The sequence below is a fragment of the Lutzomyia longipalpis genome, chromosome 2, assembly GCF_024334085.1.
Source record: "Lutzomyia longipalpis isolate SR_M1_2022 chromosome 2, ASM2433408v1".
Classification (NCBI taxonomy): domain Eukaryota; kingdom Metazoa; phylum Arthropoda; class Insecta; order Diptera; family Psychodidae; genus Lutzomyia; species Lutzomyia longipalpis.
The window spans coordinates 22802873-22830838 of NC_074708.1; the positions used below are offsets into that span (position 1 = coordinate 22802873).

General features: G+C 39.2%; 4 protein-coding genes across 6 annotated transcripts; 3 read left to right on the forward strand and 1 right to left on the reverse strand.

Moving 5' to 3' along the window:
• Positions 1-13: 13 nt before the first annotated feature.
• On the forward strand, positions 14-1981 carry LOC129789659 (uncharacterized). The gene is made up of 3 exons (XM_055826651.1): positions 14-265; positions 335-864; positions 955-1981. The coding sequence occupies exons 1-3, from the start codon at positions 168-170 to the stop codon at positions 1875-1877; spliced, it is 1551 nt and encodes a 516-aa protein (XP_055682626.1). The 5' UTR covers positions 14-167; the 3' UTR covers positions 1878-1981.
• Positions 1891-12088, reverse strand: LOC129789560 (myosin heavy chain, striated muscle). Of its 2 annotated transcripts, XM_055826422.1 has the most exons (10): positions 11976-12088; positions 10104-11912; positions 7770-8018; positions 5974-7559; positions 5826-5916; positions 5004-5749; positions 4783-4942; positions 2364-4714; positions 2108-2299; positions 1891-2039 (listed from the first exon to the last, which is right to left on the reverse strand). In XM_055826422.1, exons 3-10 carry the CDS (start codon positions 8008-8010, stop codon positions 1977-1979), a joined length of 5430 nt encoding a protein of 1809 aa, XP_055682397.1. In that variant the 5' UTR covers positions 8011-8018; positions 10104-11912; positions 11976-12088; the 3' UTR covers positions 1891-1976. The 2 variants fall into 2 exon arrangements, with proteins under 2 accessions (XP_055682397.1, XP_055682398.1); XM_055826423.1 differs by lacking the exon at positions 11976-12088 and having other exon boundaries at positions 10542-11721.
• Positions 12001-14339, forward strand: LOC129789727 (hydroxymethylglutaryl-CoA lyase, mitochondrial). Its single transcript, XM_055826748.1, has 3 exons — positions 12001-12658; positions 12771-12922; positions 12982-14339. The coding sequence occupies exons 1-3, from the start codon at positions 12581-12583 to the stop codon at positions 13745-13747; spliced, it is 996 nt and encodes a 331-aa protein (XP_055682723.1). The 5' UTR covers positions 12001-12580; the 3' UTR covers positions 13748-14339.
• A 534-nt stretch (positions 14340-14873) lies between these two features.
• LOC129789611 (solute carrier organic anion transporter family member 4A1) lies at positions 14874-27855 on the forward strand. Of its 2 annotated transcripts, none has more exons than XM_055826561.1 (6): positions 14874-15695; positions 20426-20739; positions 21655-21853; positions 22955-23057; positions 26334-27125; positions 27194-27855. In XM_055826561.1, exons 1-6 carry the CDS (start codon positions 15533-15535, stop codon positions 27690-27692), a joined length of 2070 nt encoding a protein of 689 aa, XP_055682536.1. In that variant the 5' UTR covers positions 14874-15532; the 3' UTR covers positions 27693-27855. The 2 variants fall into 2 exon arrangements, with proteins under 2 accessions (XP_055682536.1, XP_055682537.1); XM_055826562.1 differs by having other exon boundaries at positions 21658-21853.
• The last annotated feature ends 111 nt before the right edge of the window (positions 27856-27966 follow it).

A 27966-nucleotide genomic window follows, 5' to 3' on the forward strand; every position in this document is an offset into this window, starting at 1 on the left:
GTCAAATTGCGTCGTTTTTTGTGAATTTTCAATCCAATTAACGGTGGCTTTTCGTTCAAAAATTTACCTTGCAAATAAAGTGCGAAATTATTATAAAAATACCGAATATCCTGTTAAAATAACCAGGAGAATCGTGGAAAACAGTTATCTTGAGGGCAACAAAGGAAATGTCTCGTTTTTCAAGCGGTGCTGAGTCGGAAGAAGAGGCATTTACGGTTGGGACGCCAACACTCTCGGAAATAAAGGAATATTTTTCAGTTCATCAGTAAGTTTGAAGGATAATTCTGCCTCAGGATTGCTTCTCAAATTCCCCTATTTTTTTCCTCATCCCCAGATATTACACAGCTGAAAGTGGCACGGATTCCAATTCAAGCGGAGAACTTTCAGAGAGTTTTGCTGAACTGCTGGAGAAGAGGAGGCAAGAATCAAAGGAGGAAACAATCATGTCCGGGAGTTTAAGAAGTAGCAAATACGCCACAAAGAGAATCCAGCAGGTTATAGAAAGTGTTGAGAGTGAACATGGAGAGGAGTTGCCAAGTTCACAGGAAGAGGGACTGAGTATGTGGAATGCAGGTACAGATGAGAGTTTCCTGGCAGCTGAGAAAGTTTGTGAGAAGACAGTGGACTACAATTACCACTACATGGGGAAGATCCAGAGTGTTGAGTCACCCAAAAGTGCCTTCTCGAACTTGCGGGAAGATGTTGAAGATGAGACAATTCTCAATGATGTAGAACCACCGTCCATGCTGTGCGAGCAGACCATCATTCGAGGAACTCCCGGAAAGAATCCCTACGTCAATTGTCCGTCCACAATTCTCGAAGAGAGTACCCTGGCTACAAGTGATTGCAGCTTCTACACAGCAGGTAGGCGTTGGAATTTTATTATATGTTTTTTTGTTTTGTGAGAGGAAATGCTTATAAGTCTTGGCTTTTTATTCCAAATTGCACTGAAAGAATTGGCAAAAACAGCACGTTCAGAGGAGACAGGATCGAGTGCACTGGATGACACCGATGAGACACTGAGTGAGAAAGTGGAAGTCATTGAATTGTCTGACGAAAGTTCCGGAGCTTCTGGAGTGGAGAGATCGGAAATCTCTGAAACATCTCAGACGACAGATTCTCATCCTTCATCAAGTCAGACGAGTCAGACAGAGCACACGGACGACTCGAGCTTCAGTATGTCCCGGGAGTTCAATGATTCCCTCGAGAGGGTTGAGTATTTGATGAAACAGGGTGAGAAGTACCGGAAGAAAATGGGTTTACAGCCCCAGCAGACTAAGACACCTCCTCCAACGGCCAACAGCTCATCATTAGGTGCTATCCCCAAGAGCAACAATGCATTCAAGCAGCCTCGTGTGCCATCGAAAATCCCTCAGATTCGGGCAAAGAAGTACGATCATATTAAGAGCCCCATTTCCGCGTACATTCACAAGACCCCGTCTGTGCCGCAATTCATCGTCAACAGGCTTGATGTGCAACAGAAATATGAAAAGACGTCCAAGGCAGCTAATTCATCACCACAATTCCGCTCAGTGGGAGAGAAGGAGAATATTGAGGTGAAACTCTCACCCAAGATGAAGACACTGCCCAAGAAGGCATGTATTCAGGCTGCTTTCGCCAAGGTGCACGATGAGAGAGTTAATCCGGTGGCAGCGGGGCCGAAAATGCTAAAACTCATCGGGGACAGTGTGGATCCGGAAAAGACTCCTGGTGTCACCCGGCATGTGTGTCGCTACAAGACGGCGCGTCTACCTCCAGATGTTGTAGAGCAGGAGCGGAAGAAAATGTCTCTCATAGCTGAAGACAGCATTGGGGACCTTTCAGTGATGTCTGGTGATGTCTCAGTTCAGGTGGTGAAGAACGCCATTAAATTTTGAAACTCCTGCAACATATTATGCTCTTCTTCCGTGACAATGATTTTCTTTTTATTATATAACTGAATTAATGGATTAAATGGTTTACTATACATTTTTATACTAAATTTTGTTTTTTCTGTTCGATGATGGAGTCGCCAATGGGGTAGGTGGTTTGACCATCACCTGCAAGATAAACATTTTGATTGGCATTTAAATCTTTCAATCCAAAAGTCTCAAAGACGGTTACAGACCTTTCTAGCGGCTTCGGGATTCTCGTGGGGATCAATTGTGGTAACTGCAACGGGAATATTGGCATCTTCAATTGACTTCTCCATGCTACTTCCACGGGAACGCCGGAACATCCCAGATAGGCGACCCTTTAGGTCTTTCTTACTTCTCTCTCGATCACCAGGTAAGCTTAAATCTGAATCTGATCCTTGTTGCTAAAAGCACAAGAGAAAACAGTTTTAAATCAAATTCTTTCCAAAAAAAATCATTTGAGCTTACCGAAGCATCACTTTCAACACTCTTCGTCTTTGTCAAGCTCCTCAGCTTCCCCATAATGCCGCGTTTCTTCTTTCTGGGCCCCCGTGGGAGATCACTCTGTGTTGATCCTGCTGAAAGGCGCGAATCCAAGCTTGAATCCCGCACCATACCTCCCAGTTCGGAGTCAATACTCTGCAGCGATGACATGCTGTCGTCATCCTGCTTCCAAATCATTTGCTGCTCATGCTGCATTGACTGATCCAGGGATAAACTCTTGCGGTAGAGACTACCATTCTGTGTTGAGGATCTCGAAACTCTCGATGAGAAGCGACTTGAGGATTCATCATTTTCCGTTGATGCAGCTCTTCGCATACCTCCCCGACGCACGCGATCCCTCTCTCGATCATCCTCACAGAGTCTCTGGTATCGTCGCAATTCCTCCGATGCCTCAGCCAGGCGTGCCAGGACGGAGGAAATCTGTATTGGAGATGGTCCCGGAGAGGGGCTACGACTCTTGCTACGTCGTGGAACGGGTGTTGGAGCTAAATGTGTGGCATTTGCTGTAGCTGAAGTCTTAATCTGCAATTCTGGGGCTATTTTCACCAGCTCATCCACTGTTTGGAGCAGAGCTCCCACCTTCTTTTCTCCATCCTGCTCGAGACGCCTCTTGGATGCACTTTCACGTTCTCTTTCAAAGCGATCACGTTCTCGCCTGAGTTTTTCATTAGCTGTCCTGAGCTTTGCATGGGCATCCCGAAGTTCGAGCAAATCACACTGGAGATCGGAGATTTTCTTTCTTCCCTCCTCCATTTCATCTTCGGTGTTTCTCTTGAGCTGATCCAACTTCCTGCGCATCTCGAGGCGCTCCTTATCACGCTCACGTTCCACCTCGAAGAGTGTCTGTCGGAGATCTCGTGCCAGTGTGGAAGTTTCGGACAGGAGTCTCTGAAGCTCTTCGCGTTCCTTCTGCCATGATAATTCAAGACGAGTCTTTGTTCCGGGAATTTTGGTACGACCACTACCCAGGACTTTCTCTTCCTCATACTCATTCAGTTGTGATTGCATTTCACTAATTTTGATCTCTGAATTCGTCTTCTCGGACACGAGTTCAGTCTTGAGTTTGCTGCATTCAAGCCGGGATTCACTCAGCTCATCCTCGAGGCATCCCACTTGCTGCTCAAGAGCCAGAATCTTGGATTTATCATCTTCATCACCACTACTGTGGATGCTGGCACGACTATGGCGTCCACTGGAGTGCTTGAGATCGTGAATAGTCTTCTGGGCACCCTCAAGAAGTTGCTTAAACGTATCCCGGTCTCTCTTGAATCGTTCACATTGATTGTGCATCGAAGAGAGCTCAGACTGAAGATTAGTCACCTGTTGCTCGTAGCGGAGGCGCGTCGATGCCACCTCTGCCTTCATGGAGGTCTCTGTTGTGTCCACTTTCAGTCGCAGCTTCTTTATCTCCTGCTCCAATAGGGCATTCTGGTCATTCAGAGATCTCTCCACTTTGTGCACCCTCTCAAAGTCATCCAACTTCTTCCGGGCTTCATCATTCTCACGCTTCAACTGCATCACTTGATCTGCATTCATTTCATTCTCCTTCTTTAGCTTCTCAAACATCCTCTCAGTCTCCTCGAGGCTGGACTTGAGGCGATTTCTCTCCAATTCAATGGCACTCATCTTCACGTTCCTTCCCTCGAGATCAGCAATCTTCTCTTTGGCCTCCGACAATCTCTTGTTGAGGGTCTCAGTCTCTGATTTATTCTTGGAATCCTTATCCTTTGCTTCTGCGAGTTTCTTCTTCAGCGCAGCAACTTCGCTCTGCGCCTTCTCCTTCTCTGTAGTTAGCTGAGCTTTTATGAGCACATGCTCCTCCTCCAGGAGCTCATATTTGCCCGTCAGATCCTTGTACTTTTCCACATCCTTTGCTACTGTGGCTTCCAATTCTGCCACCTTATCCTTCAGCTGCTGCGTCGCTACCTTCGATGGGGCATCAGAGTTGGAGGATTTAGATTTGAGGGAGGCGATTTCTTTCTCAAGATTTGCTTTGACTTTCTCTGTGTTCTTTCGTGCTGTCTGTAGATCAGCATCCATGTCAGCCACCTTACTCTCCCAACGAGTTTTCTCTCTCTTCTCCTTTTCCAACTCTTCCTGAACTTTTTTCATTTCATCCTTCGCTTGGGATACTTGGTTCTCAAGGAGTTTATTTGTTGCTTGCAGTTGCTTCACTTGCCCTTCCTGCTTGGATATTTTATCCTCCAGATCAGCTATTCTGTCCACGAGATTGTTGTTCTCCTTCTCGGATGCTTTCAACTTGTTTTCCAGATCACTGGACTTCGTGGAGTTCGTGACCTTTGTTTTCAGGGTTTCTGGAATGAAAGAAAAAGGAATTTAAATAAATCCTTTTTCAAATCAAAATTTTAGTCAAAAATCTTACTTATTTCTGAATTTGCTGTCTTTAGTTTATCCTGGGATTCCTTGAGTTGATTAGAAAGTTTGCTGTTGTCAGTTTCCAACTTGTCCATTTTATCAGCTCCACATTTCGTTGCAATAGCCCGATATTGGATAACTTCTTTCTCAAGATCCTCAATCATTGTCTGCAATGAATGATAAAAGAATAAACTAAGGGATTAATGCATCGATTTCAAGTTTAATTACCTTCAATTGGAATTTTGTGAGATTTTCCGAGTATTTCTTTGCTACTCTTGTTGGAAGACTCTCTGCTGTTGCATCCAGAAGTTCCTTCAGCTGCTTGTTAAGAGCATCCTTTTCCTGCTCAAGTTTTTTCAGCTCTTCCCCATTCTCTGTGGAATTAACTTGGGTTGGGATTGAATCCTTCCTTGCCCCTCTGGCTGCCTGAAGCTGGAGTTTCTTATTCTCCGTGGCGAGTTTATCATTTTCCTGCTCAACTGTCTGAAGTTTTGTCCTGAGAATTGCCGCTTCGGACTCAACAACCTGAAGCTGTCGCTTGAGATTCACACTCTGCTGATCATTGGAATCCTGTGGCTTGGATTTAGTATCCTGAAGTTGCTGCACTTCTTTAGTTTTCTCTTGAAGCTTTTTCTTCGTCGTGCTCAACTCCTCTTCTAGGCTCTTAATCTTCTTCTCATTGGCTGCATTAATTCCAGCGGGAGTCTTGGACAGAAGAGTTGGGAGTTTCGGTTTCTCAGTCACTTCATTTTTCTGGGATTTTGCAGCAACCTGGAGACGATCCTCTAGCTCCTTTATCTGCTTGTCTTTCTTATCATTCCCTGTTTCGAGCTCCTCCACTTTTCTCCTCAGCACAGATGCTTCTTGCTCATTTAGTTCCAGCAAAACACGCAATTCTGCGGGATCTTCCTCATCTGAAATGCCTTCATCTTTCTCCACTGAACGATTCCTCGAGGATGATCCTAGTTTAGTTCCTGATAAAATTAAATTTTTATTTATTTTTCCTTTTATTTTAAATCTTATTTATCTTAAATCTTATCTTATTTTTACCTCGATTTTTCGATGCCATTTTCTTGAGTTGCATCATCAGGGATTCGTTCTCATCCTCAATCCGTGAAGCCTTCTTCCGAAAGCTTTCAGCCTGATAATACAAAGAAAAAAATTAGATTGGAAAAGGATAAAAGAATAATATATTGACCTCTTCTTCAGCAAACTTCAGCTGTTCCCTGAGATCGGCTTCCCTCTCCATGGAATCCTGAAGATCTCTCTGCAATTGCGATGGATCTTCCTGAGAGCCACCCCTTGTGAGGGATTCCCTGGTAATTTTCCCATCAGCTGATGTTGACTTGCCGATTTTTCCCAAACTAGGCGCTCTCTTCTTCGTATCCACCTCACTCTGGAGCTTCTTCGCCACATCCTTAGCCAGACGCAATTCTTCCTCGAGTTGCCTAATTTTTGTTGGAAGATCTCCCGATAATTGCAGTGCTTGCTTTTCAGACTCTAGTTGTTCAATTTTTCGTTCAGATTTCTTCAGTTTGAACGACAGGATGCGGCAGTTCTTTGTTGTCTGCTCCAATTCCTTCTTCACATTGGAATACTCATCGGCTTGCTCATCGCGGAAATTGTCCTGCATCTCATCAATTTCCTGTTCCATATTCTTCAGCTCCTTCTTAATGTCTTCATTTTCATCCATTAGGGATTCACAAAGTGCTTCCGCCTGTTTCAGCTTCATCTTCAATTCGTGCTCAATTGTCTTTGCGGGACGAGCATCGAGATCAGATTCGAGTTCTTTGACTTTGAGTGAGAGGCTGCGTTTGTCGTCTCGCAAATCCTCCAGCTCCTGTTTCATCTCATTCACTTTTTGCTGCAGTTTCAGAGCTTCCGATGCAGCTGTTCGATTGGGCACCGTGTCAATTGAGGCAAGTCTCCTCAGGAGGATATCACTCTTGTCTCGCTCAGCACGTTCACAACGTGTCTTGGTTACTTCTAGCTCCTTCTTTAGACTCTCAATTTGTTCTATGAGATTGCGATCGCTCTTATCTGACGCCCCCACGAGGGTGGTATCCGTTGTGTCTGTTGTAGTTGAGAATGCATCCTCCTGCTTTTTCTGGGCAGTGTTATTTTTGACGTGCATGAGGAATTGGATGTCTTGATTTGTGATTTTTGATTCTGTCTTCGGTGCTTCCACTTTTGGGGCTGGTTTTGCCGGAGGTTTCGCCACAGTTGGCGGTTTCTTTTCCTGCACTTCTGTACTTCGCACCCTGGCCCTTCGTTCAGGTGCTGGTGCTTCCTCAATGGTTTCTATACTTCTCTGTCGGACTCGCCTTTCAACTGGCTTCGTTTGAGCTTCAGGTGCCTTCTCCACGACTCTTTTGGGTTGTTCTGTGTCTTTTTTGGCAGCAGGAGATGGGGATTTCTCCTTTTCTTCTGATTTCCTGGGTAGCGATCGTTCTCGACTACTGGACTCCCTCTCAAAGCTTCGATGCTGCTTGAGTGCTTGCATTTTGCGGTAGCGCTCCGCGAGAGAGTCACTCTTGAGGATGACGAGATCATTTGGAATTTCTGCGGCAGTTTTTGCGGATGAAGGTGGAAGTGGAGGTCGTTTGATGGTAACATTTTGTACCTCATCGCTGGTATCTTCGACAATTGCTGCTGTATGTCGTCTCCTTGGCAGATTCACTGTAACATCCACTTTTGCATCACTGCTGGATTGTTCATCCTCTGCCAAGTCCGGTGTGGAAGTCCACGAAGCGGGTCTCCTTCGGATTGTTGGCTGAGGTGGAGCTAAAAGGGAGGGAATTCGAAGATTATTTTTGAATTTAAATTTAATTTGTGCATAAAATGAACATTTGATGAAACGAATTTAGGAATTTCCATTAAATTTGAACATAAATTTAATGATCGCTATTTTATTATGCAGGAAGATGAAACAAATAATTATCATTGCAATCTTATGGCTATAAAATACACCAAAGCGTCTGTGAGAAGACTCACCGGGTTCTGGACTAGGGATTGTGGATAGATTCTGACTCGAAGTCCACACACGAGCTGGTGGCTTTGCAAAGGAATCCGACAGATTGGGCGATGAAGCAATGATATCTTCGGGATTCCTCTTGCCACCGTGTTCCTTGTAGTCCCGGAAACATCTTTTACACCGCGTTGGCCACCGGACCTGAGGATGAAATCCCAGTGGGCAGAGTTGGTCACCCTTGGAAATGGGGTATAAATGGTGCATTGTGTGTTCTGGAATGAAAAAAAAAAACGTGCAGTACAATGCACTTCCCTCTGCTCTGCCCTCTTTGGCGCCAAAAGCAAATCTCGTCGATATGTTGGTGAACATTCTCTCACATCATTCCTTTGCGCGATCAACATCAAATTGCGACTACAATACGAGGATATTTTTAGAGGCACACTTTTCAAGTGTACAATTCATGTCTAATGTCTAACATAGCTCTTTGGCTCAATTCTTCACACGCGACGATGAATTAATTGTTACGATTATTCCACTTTTGCAGTGAGAAATTACTTAAATTCCCATAGAGTTTGTGCATTATTAACTAAATTAGGGACAATAGGATCTAATAAAAAAAGTAATGGATATTTTCTATATTTAGAGATTTGTAAAAAAAAAAATAAGAATTAAATTTTAATTTAGATAGATTTCGGATAAATTATTTTAAAAATAATTGCAGAACGATTTGTTTTACCACATGGTACAAAAATTAATTTATTAATTTTCAATAATCAAAAAAATTCCCTATCTAAATGAAATATTTACTGATCATATAGGTGCCATTCTTTGTCTATTTTTCCGGCAAAATAGAATATATTCAGAAGAAAAATCGGAAAAACAGCCAAAGAAAAGGCATCATTTCTCTAATACTTTGAATAATTTTTGTAAATTAACAGCTTGAAGAAGACAATAAAAAAATTGTCCAAACGTCGCTGCATTGCAGAAAAGTTCCTTCTTTTGTTCAGAAATATTTTCTTGATTAGAAGAGTCACTTTCTGTGTAATAAGTAAGCTTAAACGGATTTATCCATATGGCAAATAAAGTCAGTGAGTTATGCTCATTACTCCAGAAAGTAAAGAATTGTTTATTTTAAATATCAGTCACGCATAAAGCGCATAAATAAATGTTTGAAAACTAACATTTCAATACCCTTCCAACGTGTTATTCCATTTTTAGACATACTCAGCGTCTCGAATCAACTTCAAAAAGTAGAATATTAAGACGAGTACATTGAAGAAATACTAACTATAAAATCGATTTTTTTTAGTTTGCTATTGAATTCTGTTTGTATGTTCTAATGTAGGTAGTCAAAAGAACGCGACGTTTTGATATCTTTAGGCTATATAAATCAATCATTGAACTTGAAGATGATATGGTAATTGCAAAAAAATCTATTAAGAAATTATTTTATAGTTAATTTATAGTTTTAAAGTGAACTGAAATCGTGCTAATGGAAAAACTGGATAGTTGCTAGTAAAAAGTATTTACTCCTGATGAGAAAAATCTTGCCTTTTTTTCCTAAATTTTTAATTAGGTCTTCTTCAGAAGCTGTGAATGGAATCATTTTTGTAAAGAAGAGTGACAATTCTCCTCATTGGTTACAACACCGGATTCCTAAGTTCTCTTCCCACAGGTGAGAAAGGAACCGTTGTCCTAAACCTTGTCACGGTTGTGATTTCATCATGTTCTGAGTATTAAAATAATAATATTGTTTGTCTCTTATTTATTTCGTTCGCATGGTATGCAAAGAATGGAAAAGAATTTATACCGCCTAAAACACTTTTAGAACTTTTGTTATTTTGAGAACATAAACATGCAAATAAATTTTTTGCACCCTGTGAATTTTTGCAAGAAAAATTTTCAGTTTACTTTTTACTTGGAGGAAATTCCTGCGTGATTTTTTTGCGTCAAAATTTATGTGAATTTTTCCTCCTGCGCGCGGTGAATGGGTGTTTGTTTGAATTTCAAGGGAAAATACTCCCCGTATTAAAATGTAAAATTGGCGGTGTCTGGTTGGCAATATATATGAAAAACGTGAAAAGGCGTTCCGCATGACGCAGTTAAACTGAAGACGAGAGAAAATTATTTTTGGACACACAAACTTTTTCGCAATGGTGAAAGGAGTCGCACACGGGTGAAGCATTATTAAATCATCAAAAGCGAATTCTGTGACCGACCTACTCTATTGAAGTGAATCTTGCGAATGCTCCTCTTTCCCTAAATTTCATTCTTCAGCCACCACCGTGTGCGACTCTTCCTCATCCACACACGCATGATCATCGCTCCACTTTTCCTTTTCGTTGCGCGCTTATTACCTTTTGGCTTTGCTTCTTCCAAGTATTCCTCAATCCATTTTCAAATAAAGAGACACCGTTTGCGTCTCAAGGGAATTGGGGCAATGTGGGGCTAATCAGTAGAATGCGACAGACCTCGCGCGGATTTGTGGTATTCCTGGTCCACACACACACACACACACACACACACACACACTCTCTCTCCTTCTCTGCCCTTGGTGGCCTTTCCTGGATGGGGATTTCGCACTAAATCACACACAACTATACCACCGCTAAAATTCTAATGGTGGTCTCTTCTCTCTTTATTATTTTTTTTTTAGATAAAACTATGCGATTGCGTAAGATTGAGATTCACTTTTTCTTTCTTTTTAATATCCACACAAGACGCAGAAAAACATACAGCTGATATGGACACTACATTTATTTAAAAATAGCTACATATTTTCACTCGTTTCTCACTTTTTTTCACTGCGGGCAGAGAGTGAAGAAAAAAGAATGATTTTCAGTATCCCGCAGAAATATCTTCATTCATCGTTGAGGGAAAAATCAACTACCTTCTAATATATTAATTTTTCCTACTTCTTCCCCACACTTCTAAGCTGAAATCCTCTTTGGGTATAAATCTTTGGAGGATTTATCACGAAAAATTGCAAATAAATGTGATTTTTTATTCAAATTGAGGGGGGAAAGAATTAAATTTGCAAAGATCTTAAATTGGGACGGTAGGAGTATAAAAGATCTCCCCGGGATTTTGCGCGCTTGAGAACCGTCGCGGCGGAATTGAGACGATCAACTGGCGAGAATTAAATCGGTTGAGCTGAGGCTAGCTGGTGGCTCATTTTGAAGATTCGCCAAATTGAATTTTTAGCTACAATCCTCTAGGAAATTTTCACTGATCTTGCGATCATGTGCGTGGATTTAATCTTGTTTGCTAGAGTTTTTTTAAATCCGGATTACGCCCTAAACTCAATGATCTCATTATATTATTGAAAGTTTTGTTTAAGAATTATATTATTTGATTTTTATTCCAAGAAAGGATTTTTTAAAGATTTTTTTTTAGGTAAATATAAGAAATATAATTTTAAATTGCAAAATCGTGATATTTTATCATAAAGATTGCAAGAGTATAAAAGATCACAAAAGATCATCATCATTTCATAAGAGATCAAACCATTAGAACATAATTTAGAATCACTTCTATTGGAAGTTTCTGTAGCTTACCTCTGTTGCTCATATTTTCTCATTCCTGCAACATCGTAACTTGAAATGTGTTCTCTCTTTTAGAAATTGACGATTAATCTTTCATTTTAAGTATCCGCCGCTTAATTGAGCCGAAAGTAGCGAAAGATGCGTGGAAAAAAATGCAACATCAATAGCCAAAAATCATATTAAAATGCTGATAATTGGATTCAGGAAGATCCCTATTGATCAATTATGACGTACTTGGCTGTGATCCAGGAGCGCATGAACTGCATCCCCCTCATTGATGATCATGCAATAATCCGCATTTAAAAGTTTTACCCATTAGCCCACAGAGAATAATGTTAATGCACTCTTTTTGTCTAAATATAAATCTAATTTCTAATTAAATTTCATTTGAATTTAGTGAAGAATGAAGAAATTCAAAGTGATTCCTACTCATTCGACGCCTCCCTGGCACGTTGTTCGCGCCGGTAAATGAACTCTGCATACGCCTCGGCTTCCTGCAGTTGTTTTTGGTGTGCATAGGGCCTGTAGAAGATCTTGTATGATGACCAGAAGAGACCAGTCAAGCAGATCACGGTCACAACGGGCAGTAAAGGAGATTTGGCCAATTTTGACATTTTAACCCTGTTTGCAGAATTGTTGGTCAATCTTCTTGCAATCAGTAATCAAAGAATACAAAAAACTCACTGTGTTTATCGATTTCCAGATGTGTCACTTCCGGTGAGAGCTGCTGCAGAGCTTGATGATTCGGGGGATGTGGTGTTTTTCTTGTACTTGATAAACAGTGGTTTGTAGATGTAAACACCTCCGAAGACACCAACAGCTACTGTAAGCATCAACTGCCAAGTGGGAATATTACGAGGACGACGGATTCTCATTTATCCAGCTGAGAGAAGTTGTCCAGGAAGGAAGAGATAACTTTCAAAACACGCCGGTTCCTAACCTCTTTTGTGTCAAAGTGGAAATTGACTGGAGGTAATGTGACTTTATAAGGTTTCCTTTGGCGCCAAAATCCTCTTCTTTTATAAATAATCATATTTTTTGTGTTTTATTTATTTTTATAAAGTAGATAAACTATAAAAGAAAAATACACAAATTATGCCTAATAAAATATTAAATTGGCGTCAAGAAAAAAAATTACACCACCCAATTATTACATTAATTACACAAGACACATTATATTACGTGCCCGTGGCGTATTTTAATATCACTGTCGTTTGTTGTTTTGAAGTTTTTGGAAGTTGAAATTATATAATTTTTGCGGTGATTTTTGTAATTTAGAACCTTCCAAAATGAAAATAACTACCACCCTCCAGTGCTTGCAGACTCACCCCTACCTCCGACGTCTTGGGAGTCGCCGATTCTTCTCGGTAAGATGCATTTTTGCGACATTTTTGTCACCTTCAATGCTACAGTGTGACTCATTCTTATGGCATCCACCTGCTGTTTTTCACGGTTCTTCCGGGACTGCTCCATCTGCAGAAGTCATCCTCCTGGCCAAAGAGTGTTCGCATCGTGGAGGTGGGACCCCGCGATGGGCTCCAGAATGAACCAAAAATCCTTCCAGCTGCCACCAAAATTGAGTTAATCAATCGACTTTCAGAGACTGGCCTCAAAACCATTGAAGCGACAAGGTTGGGATTGCGATTTCTCCATCAGGTGTATCAGAATTTAATTTTCTCTTCCCCTGCAGCTTTGTAAGCCCCAAATGGGTACCTCAGATGGCGGATAACATGGAGGTACTGAAGGGGATTGTAAAGAAGGCAGGAGTATCCTATCCAGTCTTAACGCCAAATATCAAGGGATTTGAGGCTGCTCTGGCTGCTGGGGCCACCGAGGTAGCTGTGTTTGGGGCTGCTTCGGAAAGTTTCTCCCAGAAGAATACGAACTGCTCAACGGCGGAGAGCATTGAACGTTTCCGAGTGGTTCTGGATGCTGCCAAGAAGGCAAATGTTCGTGTTCGAGGGTACGTGTCAACGGTGATAGGGTGTCCCTATGAGGGTGCTATTGAACCCCAAGCTGTAGCGCGTGTATCAAAGCAATTGTTAGATATGGGATGTTATGAGATCAGCTTAGGTGACACCATTGGTGTGGGAACTCCGGGAACAATGTCGAAGATGTTGCAGGAGGTGCTCAAGGTCATTCCGGCGGATAAATTGGCAGTCCACTGTCACGACACCTACGGGCAAGCTCTTGCAAATATCCTCACCTCACTCGAATATGGCATAAGTGTTGTAGATTCATCAGTTTCAGGACTCGGTGGTTGTCCCTATGCTCGAGGAGCATCCGGAAATGCCGCCACTGAAGATGTTGTCTACATGCTCCATGGATTGGGTATTGAAACGGGTGTTGATCTTGAAAAATTAGTCAATGTTGGTAAATTTATTTGCGAAGAATTGGGACGTCCGTCTGAATCGAAAGTCAATCGCGCCATGAGGAAGACTAAGCCTTCCCAATAGAGCGTGTGCGAGAAAGCTCAAAGTGTCCTCCAGAACTGTGAAGATTTCTGCATTTACAAAGGTAACGCATGTGATTCCTTCTTACCATGTCTCTAATATTGTATATAGTAAAGGAAAATGTATAGGAGAAAAGATTTTAGATGAGAAGAAGAGCCTGAGAGAGTTTTTTTTATTGCATAAACGGCAAACAGACGGACATAATCTTATCTGTAGTGAAATAAAATTTCGTGCATTGTCTATTTGATGTGTTTGGTGGAGAGGAAAAACAAACACTATACGGATGGGGCAGTGCGATATCAGTTTCAGGATGAAGCGCGCTCCCCTCGAAGTGTCTTTCTAACTAGAAGAAGGTCTCTCCTCTTATAAAGTTAAAAGTGACCAGACATTCCTTACCGACAGGACGGACCTTTCAGAATTCTTTGCCGGTTTTTGATATTTCAATCCAAAGTTAGTTTTTTTTCAATTTTTTTTCACTGGGTTTTTGTTAAAATATTTGTTAAAGAAAAATTCATTGCAAATTAAAAAATGTTTTTTTTAAGGTGTGTTTGGAAAAATTGAATTTTGGGAAATATAATAATTTTATATGAGCATATATTTCTCTTTTATTGCATGAAATCCTAAAAGAATGATCCTTTTCCTCATTCATCATTTTTTTCGTGAAATTAAATAATTTTCTGTATTAATTTGGAAAAGAAATTTCCGCAAACTTCTTTAGCTTTGATCTTGTAAAGATTATGTTTCTTCTAGGGAAAAAGTACAAAGTACACAAGAAGAATAAATTATTTTGTTACTTCTAATTCAAATAACTGAACTAATTAATAATTTTTCTCTTCTTTGATGCCTTTAATGCATCAATAAAAGAGCTTATCCGTTTCTGTATGAAACTCCTCATTACAGAAGAAAATTCGAATTCATGTTAGAGTATAAAAAATGAATAAAAAATCGCAAACCAGAGGCCTCTCAACTTTCAAATCTTTCAAATCCATCAACAATGTTGTTCTTCTTAATATATTTTTTTACTTTCAATTCCTAAAATTTTTCCGCATTCTTCCCTGCTATCCTATCTACCTGGATTCTGGTCACTTCCTAATAGTCTTCCTCTTTTCTTTATAACAGAGCGTGTAAAGTGAAAAAAGGGGAAAGTTTCTGCATAAATCTCTTTGGTGGAAAATGTTTACCCATCTTGAGGAGATACCTCATCTCGCTGTTGCCTAGTAAGAGTCAACAATGTGTGGAGAGAGGAATGGAAAAAAAAGAGAGTCAAAGAGGGATTCATACGGGAAGACGCCAAGAACTTGATCTGAAATGCAAGTGAAAGAATTCTTTGCCCTTATCCCCCCACTCTCTGGTCAAAGAATTAATTCCGCGCCATGCGCATTCGTGTGTTGGAAATAATTTGTGAATGAAAGTGGTTGTTTAGGGATGGCGGGGGCGGTGAAGAGTGGCGCGGCGCGACTTATAGTACGCGCCGTCTCATATTATCATGGGATTTTTCGTGAGAAGCATCCACTTGGTGATCATACATTCATACACGAACACTTTAGTTGCTCAACGGGAGCTGAGCTGGAAGGTTGTCTTTGGGAATTCTTGCTAGTGGTGAGCTTTTGGTGTGCCGAAGAAAATAAAGGAGTAACTTCTGTGTGTGGGGAAAAGATTTCAATTCTCGCAGCAACATTCCGCGCGGTGCCAATGATGGCTCTGTAGGGAATTTTTCTTTGGGCGTTTTATCAATACGTTGCGTGCTTGAAAAAAAAAGTGACGAAGGGTGTGCAATATTGAAAAATTATGTCAACACAGAGCATTCGTATAAATACGGGTGAGAGTGTTGAGGGTCCTCAGGAGGGTACCAAATCCTGCGGATGGTTCACCTTCAGACCAAAATGCATTCAGACATTCTTGTCACCCAAATGGGCTCTCTTCTGGTTGTGCTGGGCAGGAGCTGTTCAGGGTGAGTAAATTAATTCTCCCTCCTCTCCTATATCCCACATCTCGATGCTCCTATTTAGCTTATCGTCTTTATTCTTTTCTCCATCCCAATGGTCGCACCATTTAATTTATTGCCCGTTGAATTTGGCCACAAAAGATGCCACACAGCTAAATTTTCAGTGTTCAATTGAAATTTATTGTATTGTCTCCGGGTGTTTAGAAAGTCCGGAGTCTGGGAGATAAAAAATCGGTAATTTCCGCTCAAGAGGTGGAGGATTTTAATAAACATGAATCATAATGGAAGTGAGAATAATATTAAAAAAAAGAAAGTGCCAAAAAAGTATACTAAGAAAAAGGAAATTCGGAAAATTCAATAGATTTTTATATTAATTTTCAGTGCGGATAGCAAAAGTGGTCGTATGGGGGGTGTAAATGGGCGAATGAGATTGGCGAGAAAGGAACTTTTTGGGATCATTTCACTTCAACTCTTGGCGTATTTGTGAAATATCGAGCAATCACATTTAGCAGAGTCACGTTTTTGTCATTTATCTACTCATTTTCCTTCAATGGGTGGTGAATTGAAAGTTTGGGTGGTCTCCCACTTACCCATATCTCTCAGCTCATGGGGCTCATCGTGGTGCTTTGCACACACATCCAGGAAAGAGAAGATGAGCAGCTAAAGGAGAGAAGCTCGTTTGGAATACATATATGGGGATGGGGGAGGAGTGAAGAATTAAGTGACGATGGTATGCCTTAAATATACAATGGAATTTTGCAATATGCCTCATGCAATAATTTCCGCCAAAAAGCTCGCCTTTTGCACTTTATTAGATAAAGAGCTTGGGTATTTCCCGGGCAAGAGAAAATCTTCATTTGAATCCAAATGAAATGAGATTTATATGAATTCTTTTTTTTATTTTATTTTGGGAGTATTTTATGAAAAAGATTTATTTAGGATTGATTGACTAAAAAGACTAAAAATGATTTATTTTCCTTTAAACATTTTGATTGAGGAAGAATTCGTATTGGAAAAATTACAGGTATCACCATGTTCTGGAATAGGCTTTTCTTTTCTTTTTCAATGCTATTCTTTTTGTTTGTAAACAAAGTGATTTATTTCTTTGGTTTTTTTTTCTTTCCACTCTCACGCAAAGAATTTTCTCTCAAATTTGAAAGTTTATAGAACTGAAAGATTTATTGAAGTTCCTTAAAATAAAATATATGGAATTATAGATTTTTTTTAATACGGGGAAGTTCTTGGAAAAGCTGTTATCAAGAGAAATGAAAATATAAAACATTTTTTGGAATAAACGACGTTTTGAAAAATTTATGGGAATTGCAGAAGCTTGAAGACGAATATAAATTTTTTTAAAACGTCGCTGATTGTAAAAAAAAGTTGCTTTTCTGATTTCCTTTGGAAATCTTTTCTGGCTTTTCTCAACGGATTCTAGTGGATAACGGGAGACAAAATATTCATTACCTAATATTTTTGTTGGTAATTGAGCTTTCTTAAATACATTTTTTATTAAATAAGTGGAGACTCATATGTTAATGCCTTGTTTGTTTACGGCACTTAATTTTAGAAAGACATAAAATGCATAAAATTAATAATAAAGAATTTAATTGGACACTAGCAGATTTTTTTCATAGAGAATCGTTTGCACAGACTCAGATCTAAACTTTAACTTTTTCAGTGAAAAAAATGCATCAAACAGACTTAATCTGATATGTCTAATTTAGTAATTGTTAAATACTCAAATATCGCGTTGATTAGAATTTTACTAAACAAATAAGCATTAAGACTGTTGTGAAAAAATGTTTTATTACACTTAAAAAATTATTATTAATTACACGTTTTGTACATTAACTATTCGAATAAATAAAAACAAAACAAATATTATACTTTTTTCGTGCTGAACATAAAACTTTTAGTAAGATACCAAACTATTTTTAGATTGTAAAAATAAAATTTTTTAAATCGTTACAGTTCAAGACTTAGTTTAGATTAATTAATAAATTAGTTTAGAAAATATCGAATGTACTCCCACAATTTTCGTTCTGAAGATCTTTATAATAGTGAGAGGAAACAATCCTTTTCTATATATTAAAATTACAGTTAATGAACGAAATAAAAATCGGAGAATTTAGTTAATTTATTACTAAAATTGCATTAGTCATTCCTCCCTATTTCCTAAACTCATATCTTCCTCATTTTCATTTGCGCACCAAATCCCATCGAGATTTTCCAAGAGTGGATGTCTGATGACTAAGAATCAGAGACAATAGCTCTAGGGGAAGGGGGATGATCTTTTTATTATTCCAAATTTTCTCTCACAGTCTCATTTTATCGTTCCTCTCACACACATGACTCTCACCCCCGCAAAACGTTGAGAGCTCAATTGGTGGCATTGGAGGCTGTTTTGGGGACAATGAAGGGGTGTGGGGAAATGAAAGAAAATGCGAGGAGGTGAAAATGATCCAAAATTTGCAATTTCAGTATACGAAGGGTGTGTGATTTTTTTTGCAACTGATTTTGGTGGAAAATTTCAGTTAGAAAGAAAGGAGTGGGTGGAAGGGATAAGTGTTTGTGACATTGCAATTTTCGCAAAGAAACTTTCCACACTGTTTGCTCTTTGGGAAGTGAATTAACACAAAAGACATACATTTTGAGGTTTGTCAACAACAATAATTGTGCCCATTCGAGAACGATGAGTGAGTGGGCGGGGTGGTGTAGAAAATAGCCGCACTGTAGGGGGGTGTAATAGCACTGACTGAGAGGGGTGGTTGTGGAAAGACAACATCCCGCGCTATCGGGGGTGTATCAAATCACTATCTCTAGGGTGGATCATTCACAATTTATGGGACTTTTTATCACGGCATTGGTATTTTAATTACTTTTCTGTGTAATATTTATTTTTGTGCCACCCTCTAAGTAAATATTAATATGAGCTCCTTAATATTTTATTCACTCGGATAATGTTTAATAGCTTCTGTAAATTAATGGGTACGTTTTTTCTTTTATATTCAAGTGCGAAAATAATTTTCGTCAAATATTAGGAAAAGTTTGATTGAAAAATCTCGACAATCCTTCTCTTGAAAATTTTACAGGTTCTACAAAATTCTGAAATTTTGTAATTTTTGAACATATTGAAAAGAAGAATTCTTAGCTGAAATATATTAAAATTGATATTTAACTTTTACAAGCAAAAGATTAAATATCAAATCTTAGAAAGGGATGGTATTTATTCGTTCTCTAAATGAAAAACTTCCAAAAGATTCTCTTTTGCTGAAAAAGTTTTGATGAATTTTTCTGGGTGTTAGATGACAAAGAATTCATCACGAGTGTGTCCTTTGCACACTTCAAATGTTTTCCTTATATGTACATATGTACCCAACCCTCCTGGACATTAATGTGTTTGTGCTTCAATATGAGGGAAATTCACTTCAATTTCCGGTATATTGAGAAAATATTTCAAAATGCACCCTCCATGAAAATCTCTAAATATTTTTTTTGTAGCACTTTTCCCACTTCCTGACTTCGGCAATTCACCTTGAAAAAAATTGAAGGTGAACATCAAAAGTCCATAAAAGTGAACGTATCGTAATATAATTTAGTACTATTCTGCTTTCGAGGGTGGGTCATATTCGAGGGAGTAATATGAATTTTGTGTAACAGGGGGAGGGTTGTGTGAAGATGACCACTTTAGTGGGTATTTAATGGTAGTATTGTGTCCACAATCACTTAAATCTTCTGACACCTCCGACTATACGGAAATGGTTTGGACACGGAATTTCTTCCTTCCTTCCTTCCTCTGATTGGCATCCCGGAAATAAGGGAAATTGAGACGTAACTTTTGACCATTGTTTATCTCTCCCTTATTTTCTTCATCGCAGAGGTTTCGATATATTGCTGAAATTTCACGGAAAATCGTTTGCAATAAAATGTTAAAAGGAGTTATATAGCTGAGTTAATTAATAAAACGAATTACTAAATTTAAATATTTTAAGAGAGAAGATGGGAAATGCCGGCTATACATAAAATAATTTTTGTAGTCTTTCCACTTTCAGAAATTAAATTTTCATTTTTTAGGACAGTCCTACTACACTCAGTTCTCCTCAAATTATATAGGTACATACGTATTACATAAACACTTCATAAAGAAATTAATTACCATTTGATTTTTATTTCCTGTTATAAAAAAGTTGAAAGATAAATTGCAAGAAAATTACTTTCTTTTGGGCAGCTTCCCGAAAAATGAACCATGAAGGAGACGACGCGACCTGGAAGATTTTTTCTCACAAGCTTAATCCAATACTGGGTTATTATTATGTTATCCCCTTGTGCTACATAGAGATCCCCAAGGATGAGGGGCAGGGGAGGGGAGGTGGCGGAAAGAAGGGAAAGAAATATGTAATAGACAAAAATGAGGAAAATAGACATTATCGACAGGTTGTCAGTAGAGAAAACGGGCTCTATACTGAAGTTTCCAGTTGGGATCGCTTAGCAACTCCCTAACTCCCTCGCGTTGTTTTCTTCTCCTGACTTTTTGTATTATTGTTTACCTGGAGGTGATTCCTGCCCCCGCACCCGCACCCATTGTGTGCTTTATTACCTGGAAAATGTGTAATAAAGTTCACTGCACCTCCGCACCATGTTGCGACTCAACCCAAAGAAGCCGTTGCGTTGCTCAGAGGTTTGAAGTGTGAAGTAATTTGTTTCATTTAATTCTTCCCTTCCCTTCCATGCCACAGGATTAGTCGTCAATGGATTTATTAACGTTGTCATCACGACCATTGAGCGTCGCTTTGGGCTCAAATCATCACAGACAGGCCTCGTGGCGAGCGGCTATGATATTGCATCCTTCCTCTGCCTTGTTCCTGTGACATACTTTGGGGGCCGCAGTGGGGCATCAAAGCCCAAGTGGATTGGCATTGGGGTGATCCTCATGGCATTGGGATCCTTCACCTTCTCCCTGCCACATTTCCTCGTTGGACACTACAGAGCAACTGGGAGCGACAGCAACATCTGCCCATCGGACCTAAACGCCACAAATACCTCCAATTCGGTGAGATGTCTCATTTGTTAATTAAAGCAACATCTTTCCCACCCACACCCTCTCTCTTCATCGCACCAACATGTCACTGCAATCATGTCGGGATGCTGTTCATTTTCATATCTCGTAAATTTTCATGAGACTTACCCTTAATTGAATAATTCTCTTCTGGTAGGATGATGGCACGCTCTTATCAACTTTTTAGTTTTATCAATCAATACCGACAATTTTTTTTAAAGGAAACAATTTTTAGAGTTTCATTAAAATATTAAAAAAAATGTATTTAAAATATTTAAAAGATCTCTGAAAGGAAACAAAAAATTTTATATTCATTAAAGAATTCTGAATCAAATAATGTAGGTATAGTAAGATTCTATTTTGCATTTCTTATCAAAAATAAATACATATATTTATGGCTTCGTAGCGTCTACAAAACAACTCTACTAACTTTTATTTCTTCAAAATATTCTTGTACTCACTGATAAATAATACTCCCTCGCTATCTTTTTTCAGAATTAAAAGCATTCCATTATATTCTTTGCTTACATAATGGCAAAATCCCAAAAATGTCACAACATCCTCAAATATTTATTTTCATTGTAAATTCTTGCGCTAATTTTCCTCAACACAGCATAAGTCCCATGATTCATCCACCACCCCCGCATGATTTCCTTCCCCCACGACAGTGAGAAGCTCTCCTCTCTTTTTAATTAACTGAAAAGCACGGGAACGTTGAAAAGCATTTTCCCAAAAGTGGCAACAAGCTGCCCACGGCTATTTGGCTTTTCCTCCTGTTGATACACTCACTGGGAGTCAACAGATGGTTGTTCACATCTCATTAAGGTTTCTCACACTGTTGTCTCCAACCCCTCTTTGCTATTTTTTTTCTCTTCTTTCCACGGTAACCAACCACCCTGAACAACCCAGCAGGGAAATTCACCAGCAGATTTATGTATTGTCACGGGTGAAAATGGAATAGATGACTCCCATGAGGATTTATCGTGGAACGTGTGGCTGTTTTTCATCGCTCAATTGCTCCATGGTGCCGGTGCATCGCCCCTCTATACGCTGGGCGTTACCTACATTGATGAGAATGTCTCCAAGAAGATGTCTTCTGTGTACTTAGGTAGGTGGAATATTATTTTATCCAGAAGACTTGTGAAACCTCAAGGGGCTTTTTCTGGTTATATTGCATGACTTGTCTGTTTAAAAAATGTTTTTAAAATCAAAGATTAAGAAATTAATACAATTCTTACAAAATGTACTAAAAATGATATGAAATATAAAGGGAGCGGTGATTAAGAATAACTTTTTAGTTAAAATCCTCAGAACTTAATTTTTCGTAGTACATGACTTCACTATGGAATATAAAATAAAATTTACACGAGACATAATAGATAAAATCTTAAAATTATTTTGTTTTATCACTTAAAATTCAAAAGATCATTGCCCCTTGAAAAATGTATATTTTTCTGATAAGAGCTACATATACGCTTACATATATGTAGGTAGGTATTTTAAAGATTAAAATAGAAGAGACGCCGAAAGTGCAAATATTAATTTCTGAAAAAATATACATCAAATGAAAATTGAGAAGAATTTAAAATTTTCCAAACCATATTTGCATTGAGGGCATTGAGGTTTAAAATAGGAGAGATGAAATTGAACTTCCTGCTCCTCAAGCAGTGAACCTTTTGAGCTTCTGAAGAGACAAAAAATCCATTTGTTTGCTCCACAGGCATCTTATAAGAAAATGACTTATAGGACCTTTCAAATAAAAGTCACATATAGATGAGGTTTCCCATTCAAGCACTTTCATACCTTCTTTGACTTTTCTTTGCCCCGGAGCTTTTGTTACGGTGCGATTTCTTCGCAAATTGTCGCCGTATGTACTTGAAAAAGCTCCAAAAGGAGTGGAATTTACCTCCAGTAAAATGCACTTTTATGGCGACGAAAGAAGACACATAAGTGGGGAAAAATTGTGGATGGGAAACTCATTGGCGCTATAAATTGTTTCAATGAGTTGAAAACCACCTGTGACACTTAAAACGTCCATAAATTTGCATAAAAGCACCCCCGTGGAGGATACATACACCTCCAAGAGTGGGAAGCTTTGAGGATTTCTTTTTTTTTTCACCTAGTGTATGTAGAGCTCTTCCTCGCATGAATAGGGGAATATTTATTGAAACTTGAAGAGACTAATTCTCACTCTTGTGTGTCCCTCTAGGGATTTACTACACGACTGCAATCATTGGACCAGCTGTGGGATACGTTGTTGGGGGTCAATTGCTTCTCTTCTACACGGATATGGTGTCTGTGGATCCTCTTGTGTGAGTATAATGTTGTTTAAGAGCATGCTTAACATATCCCCCATTGTGGATTGTATGTAATATAGGAAATTCTATTTGAACTGAAAATTTAATCATTTTGCTATTATATAAATTGAATGGGATTTATTTAGGATAGTTTATTAAAGAATTCAGTGGAAAAATCTGGATACCGAAGGACATTTTTTATTAAACAGCAATTAAATCAAATTACAAACTGAGGAATAAAATTAAATCAACACCTATACGCTCAATTTCCGAATATGTAGGTACCATTACATTGAATATTAAATTATAGCTCTTAAGTCAAGCGATTGATCTCTTAATTTAATTTGACTTCCCTATAATCATCAAAGAAAGTAAAAGGAAAAAATTCGATAATAAAATGGAAAAACTTGTTATGTACCTACCCCAAAGATCTTGAGGAAATCTTTTCCGGATAATTCAACAAGATTTTTTTTTCACATTTTTTTTTCCTCCTCAATGGTGTGACAATTTTTCATCTAAAGTGCGAAATAAAAAAGTCCCTAAATTGCATTACATCCCCCACGCAGTTTTCTTCTTAAAGGCTGCGGGAAGCTAAATGGGAAGGCGTTTGTTTAGAGGGTGGTTGGTTTCATAACCTTTTTCCCACCGTTTATCGCATATACGCTCTAAAATTTCCCCAGCATATTATTTTAATAATATTACACGGATATTTTCAGCTGAATTGCTCTGCGCGTAGTTCCATGGGATTGTCCCTATAAAAACGAGAAGGGCAAAGGGAGAAATTAAATGAGGAGCTTCTCGGCAAGGGTGGGAGAAAGTAAATTTTATGTGGCAAATGAAAAATATTATCCTGGCAAAAGAGAGGAATCTCCATGGTGTATGATATTTCCTTTCAGGAGAGTCAATGTGCATTTTGGTTTGTTGGTCGGATATATCCGTATCATTATATGAAAAAGGTTTTAGAAATAAAAAATTAGGGAATAAAAGGCTGATTTTAAAACTTAATCCTTGAAGAATATTTGGACTTAACATACCACAGTTTCCTTGCCATAAATAAAGTTAATCATAACGCGTCCAGTTATAAGAGTTGGTGTCCCACAACGTGTAGAAGTTAGTTTATGCGTTATAATACAATTTGTTAGCAGAATTGGTAGGCAAAGATGATTTTTTTTGTGAAACTCAGTAATTTGATGCATAAAAATGGTCATATCTCAAGTTCTATAACACCTACAGAAATTTCTTGACTAGTTATGGAAAGGTCTTAAAATAAGCTAGAATATGGAATAAATTTTGACAATTTTCAAGGTCACCTCCCGAACACAAAATGGCGGCTTTATGTTTTACCAAAACAGTTTTTCGCATTTTTTGTTCTGAAGGAATATTTCTAGAGAGTTCTGACGTTTTAAAAAGTTGTAGGGAATTGTAAAACCTTTAATTTGATACCAAGATGAGCAAAATCGGACAAGCAGAACAGGAGATATGACTCTTAGAACTTTTTAAATTCAAGAATTTTTCAAATGGCCATATCTTCTAAACGGCGACATAGATTTTTTTCATTTTCGGACTGGTGAAAGATATTGAGTCAGGCTACAACATATCAAAATTTAAAGGAAAACGATAACAGATGTTCGGAGATATTGCCCCTTAAAGTTAGGCAATTTTTGTTTTTGAGTTTAGCGCCTCTTGCGGATGTTTTTGGAACTTGAAATGTTCTAGATAGTTGTAGGGATTCTTGAAACCTTTCATTTGAGCTTGAGTTGGTCCAAATCGGTCAAGCCGTTCTCGAGCTATATCGAAAAAACACTTTTTGCTTTAAGCCGCCATATTTGCTATACCGCTTGACCGATTTTCAAGTATGAATTATCGCTGAAAATGTCTCACTGAACCCTACAACATACTAAAATTCCAGACCTCTATCTATAAGGGAAGTGGTTGACGGTAGTTCAAAATGGCGGACGGCGGCCATCATGGATTTTGAAAATGCGAAAAAATTAAAATTTACACCCACATTTCTATAGAAAACTTCAAACCGAAAGTCTCTATCTTTTACCATTCTCGAGTTATAAAGCAAAGTTCGGGCTAGAGGCCGGCAGGACGGCCGGCCGGATCAAAAATTTTCCACCACCATTTTCGTAATGTGGGATGTCTAAAACGTGCTCATACCAAGTTTGAGCCAGATCTGAGGTGGTCGGTTTTTCCGACGATTACAATACTTGGTGTTGGCCACGAAGTGGAACACCAACTAATAAATACCTGCTACAAGATATTAGAAAAAAGGCCCATCCCACAATGATCTCAAAATGGCTCAGAACAGAAGGCCGTGACTTTTGGTTGACGTCTTCGCGAAGCAACTTTTTGGAAGCGACTTTTTTGCAAAGACATAACCTCAAAGCAACTTTTTTTTATGCAAAAAAGTGAGAAATACGGGGAAAAATGCATTGCAGTGCCCCCGGAGGGCTTCCCGTATGCTCTTGATGCATTTTTCAGGTGAAAATTCGCACAATTCTTTTTTTTGTCACAAAAATCTTTTGAGGCAACTTTTTTGGCACTTGGAGGCAACTTTTTGGAAGCGACTTTTTTGAGGAAACATTTTTGAGGAAACTTTTTGGAAGCGACTTTTCGGGAATGCGAATTTTCGGGTGGAAATTGACTTTAGGGGCATACGGGAAGCCCTCCGGGGGCACTGCAATGCATTTTTCCCCGTATTTCTCACTTTTTTGCATAAAAAAAGTTGCTTTGAGGTTATGTCTTCGCAAAAAAGTCGCTTCCAAAAAGTTGCTTCGCGAAGACGTCAACCAAAAGTCACGGCCTTCTGTTCTGAGCCAATTTGAAAAGAATTTCCAAGACTTACCCTAATTCATTTCGCAATGCATTTTTCAATAAAATCGTCCTTTCAAAATCACCAACTCTGCTCAGCGGACCACGAGAACGCTGCTGACTTGGAAATATATTTATTTTACTCTTAAGGATAAAAAACGAATTTTAAAGCAGCATCCTTAGACGAGGGTGAGGGTTAATAAATGTAAATATATGATGACTTTTTCCAATGCCAAAGAGAGGGTGGCTGGGATATTGGCTGAATAACACCGCGGGGAAATATGAATGAATTTGCTTGTCTTCATCTCTATTTTCATTACTTCCTCCCGTACTCCTTGTGGTTGGGGGCTTGTGAGTGAGAGACAATGGAGACATTTTTTTGCGTGTATTCTCATAGGGATGTTGGGCTCTCTGGGTGTTCGCGTAAATTGCCTTTTATTAATTCATTGCCATATATTTGATGTCTCTTTGCAGATTTGGGTTGACACCGGAGAGTAAGGTGTGGGTTGGAGCATGGTGGGTGGGATTTGTATTTATGGCGGTCTTCTGCCTTTTGCTCTCTATCCCAATCCTTGCCTTTCCACCCTCTCTTCCTGGAGCTGATGAGCTGCGTCTCGAGAAGGTTTCGGAAGCACACGATGGCGGTGATAGCAGTGCAGGTACGCAGAAATTCTCAAAAGTCCGTGAGATGCCCAAAGCACTTTGCAGTCTTCTCAAGAATCCAACATTCTTCTTCTTAAATCTCGCCGGAGCTTCCGAAGGTTTGATAATAGCGGGATTTGCAGCATTTCTACCGAAGCAAATTGAGAATCAGTTCAGTGTAACTGCTGTCTGGTCAGCACTACTAATGGGAATCATCACTGTTCCCGCTGGAGGTGGTGGAACTTTCCTCGGGGGATATTTAGTGAAAAAATTAAATCTCTCCTGTGCTGGGATTATCAAACTCTGTCTCGTGGCTACTTTCTTTGCAAGCCTCTTTACAATATGCTTCTTCCTTTCCTGTCCCAATCCTACTTTTGCCGGAGTTACCACCTCCTACCGCATGGATGATGTAGCTGCTGCTCTCCCTGGCAATGGACTGCACTTGGTACATCCGTGCAACAGCAAATGCTCCTGCAGCAGAATGAACTATGATCCTGTGTGCGGAATCGATGGAATTATGTACTATTCTCCCTGCCATGCGGGATGTGAGCAAGAAAAGAGCCTAGACCAGTCTAAAATTTACCTAAACTGTGACTGCATAGACGGGAACTCTTCTTCAACCGGGTAAGAAAGATTATTTTTTGTATGATTTTTTTTAAACTTTCATACTTAATTTTAATTTATATCTTCAGCTACGAAGCTATAAATACGATGTGCGATTCAACATGTAATCATCTCTGGATTTTTGTGAGTCTCTGCTTCTTTGTAATGTTCTTCACATTCCTCGCCACCATGCCCGCTCTTTCGGCTACCCTTCGATGTGTTCATGAAGATCAGCGTTCATTCGCTTTGGGTATTCAGTGGATTAAGGTGCGCATATTGGGTACAATTCCTGCTCCCATGATCTTTGGTTCTCTCATCGATGAATCCTGCATTCTGTGGCAAGAATCTTGTGACAAATTTGGCGCCTGTCTGGTCTACGATAATCTCTACATGAGTCGCTACATGCTTGCGCTGGCCTTCATCGGCAAGGTTTGCTCCGTTATCTTCTTCCTCGGCGCATGGTGGTTCTACATCCCACCTAAAACTACTGCCACCGTTGTCGTAGCCAGGCAGCTGCAAGTGGCTGCTGTGAATGGTAAATGTGGAGAAAATCACCTTCCGGGTCAGGACAATGAAGAAAAATACTAAAATGAGTTTTTCTGTGGATTCGTGACGTATAGCTTAAATCCCTTTTAGGCATTGCATGTAATTTTTACCTAATTATATATTAAAACTATTTATTATGTAGACATTTCCATTTTTATACCATTAGAGATGGAGGATAAATAAAAATCGTAATGTGGAAAGAAAATGTTTTTCTGTTTTCAAACGCTATAAAATTCTTTTTCAGTGGTATTTAGTTAGCGTCACATTGGATGTACTCTTCTCTCTCATTAAAAATAATAAAAACAGGATTTCAATA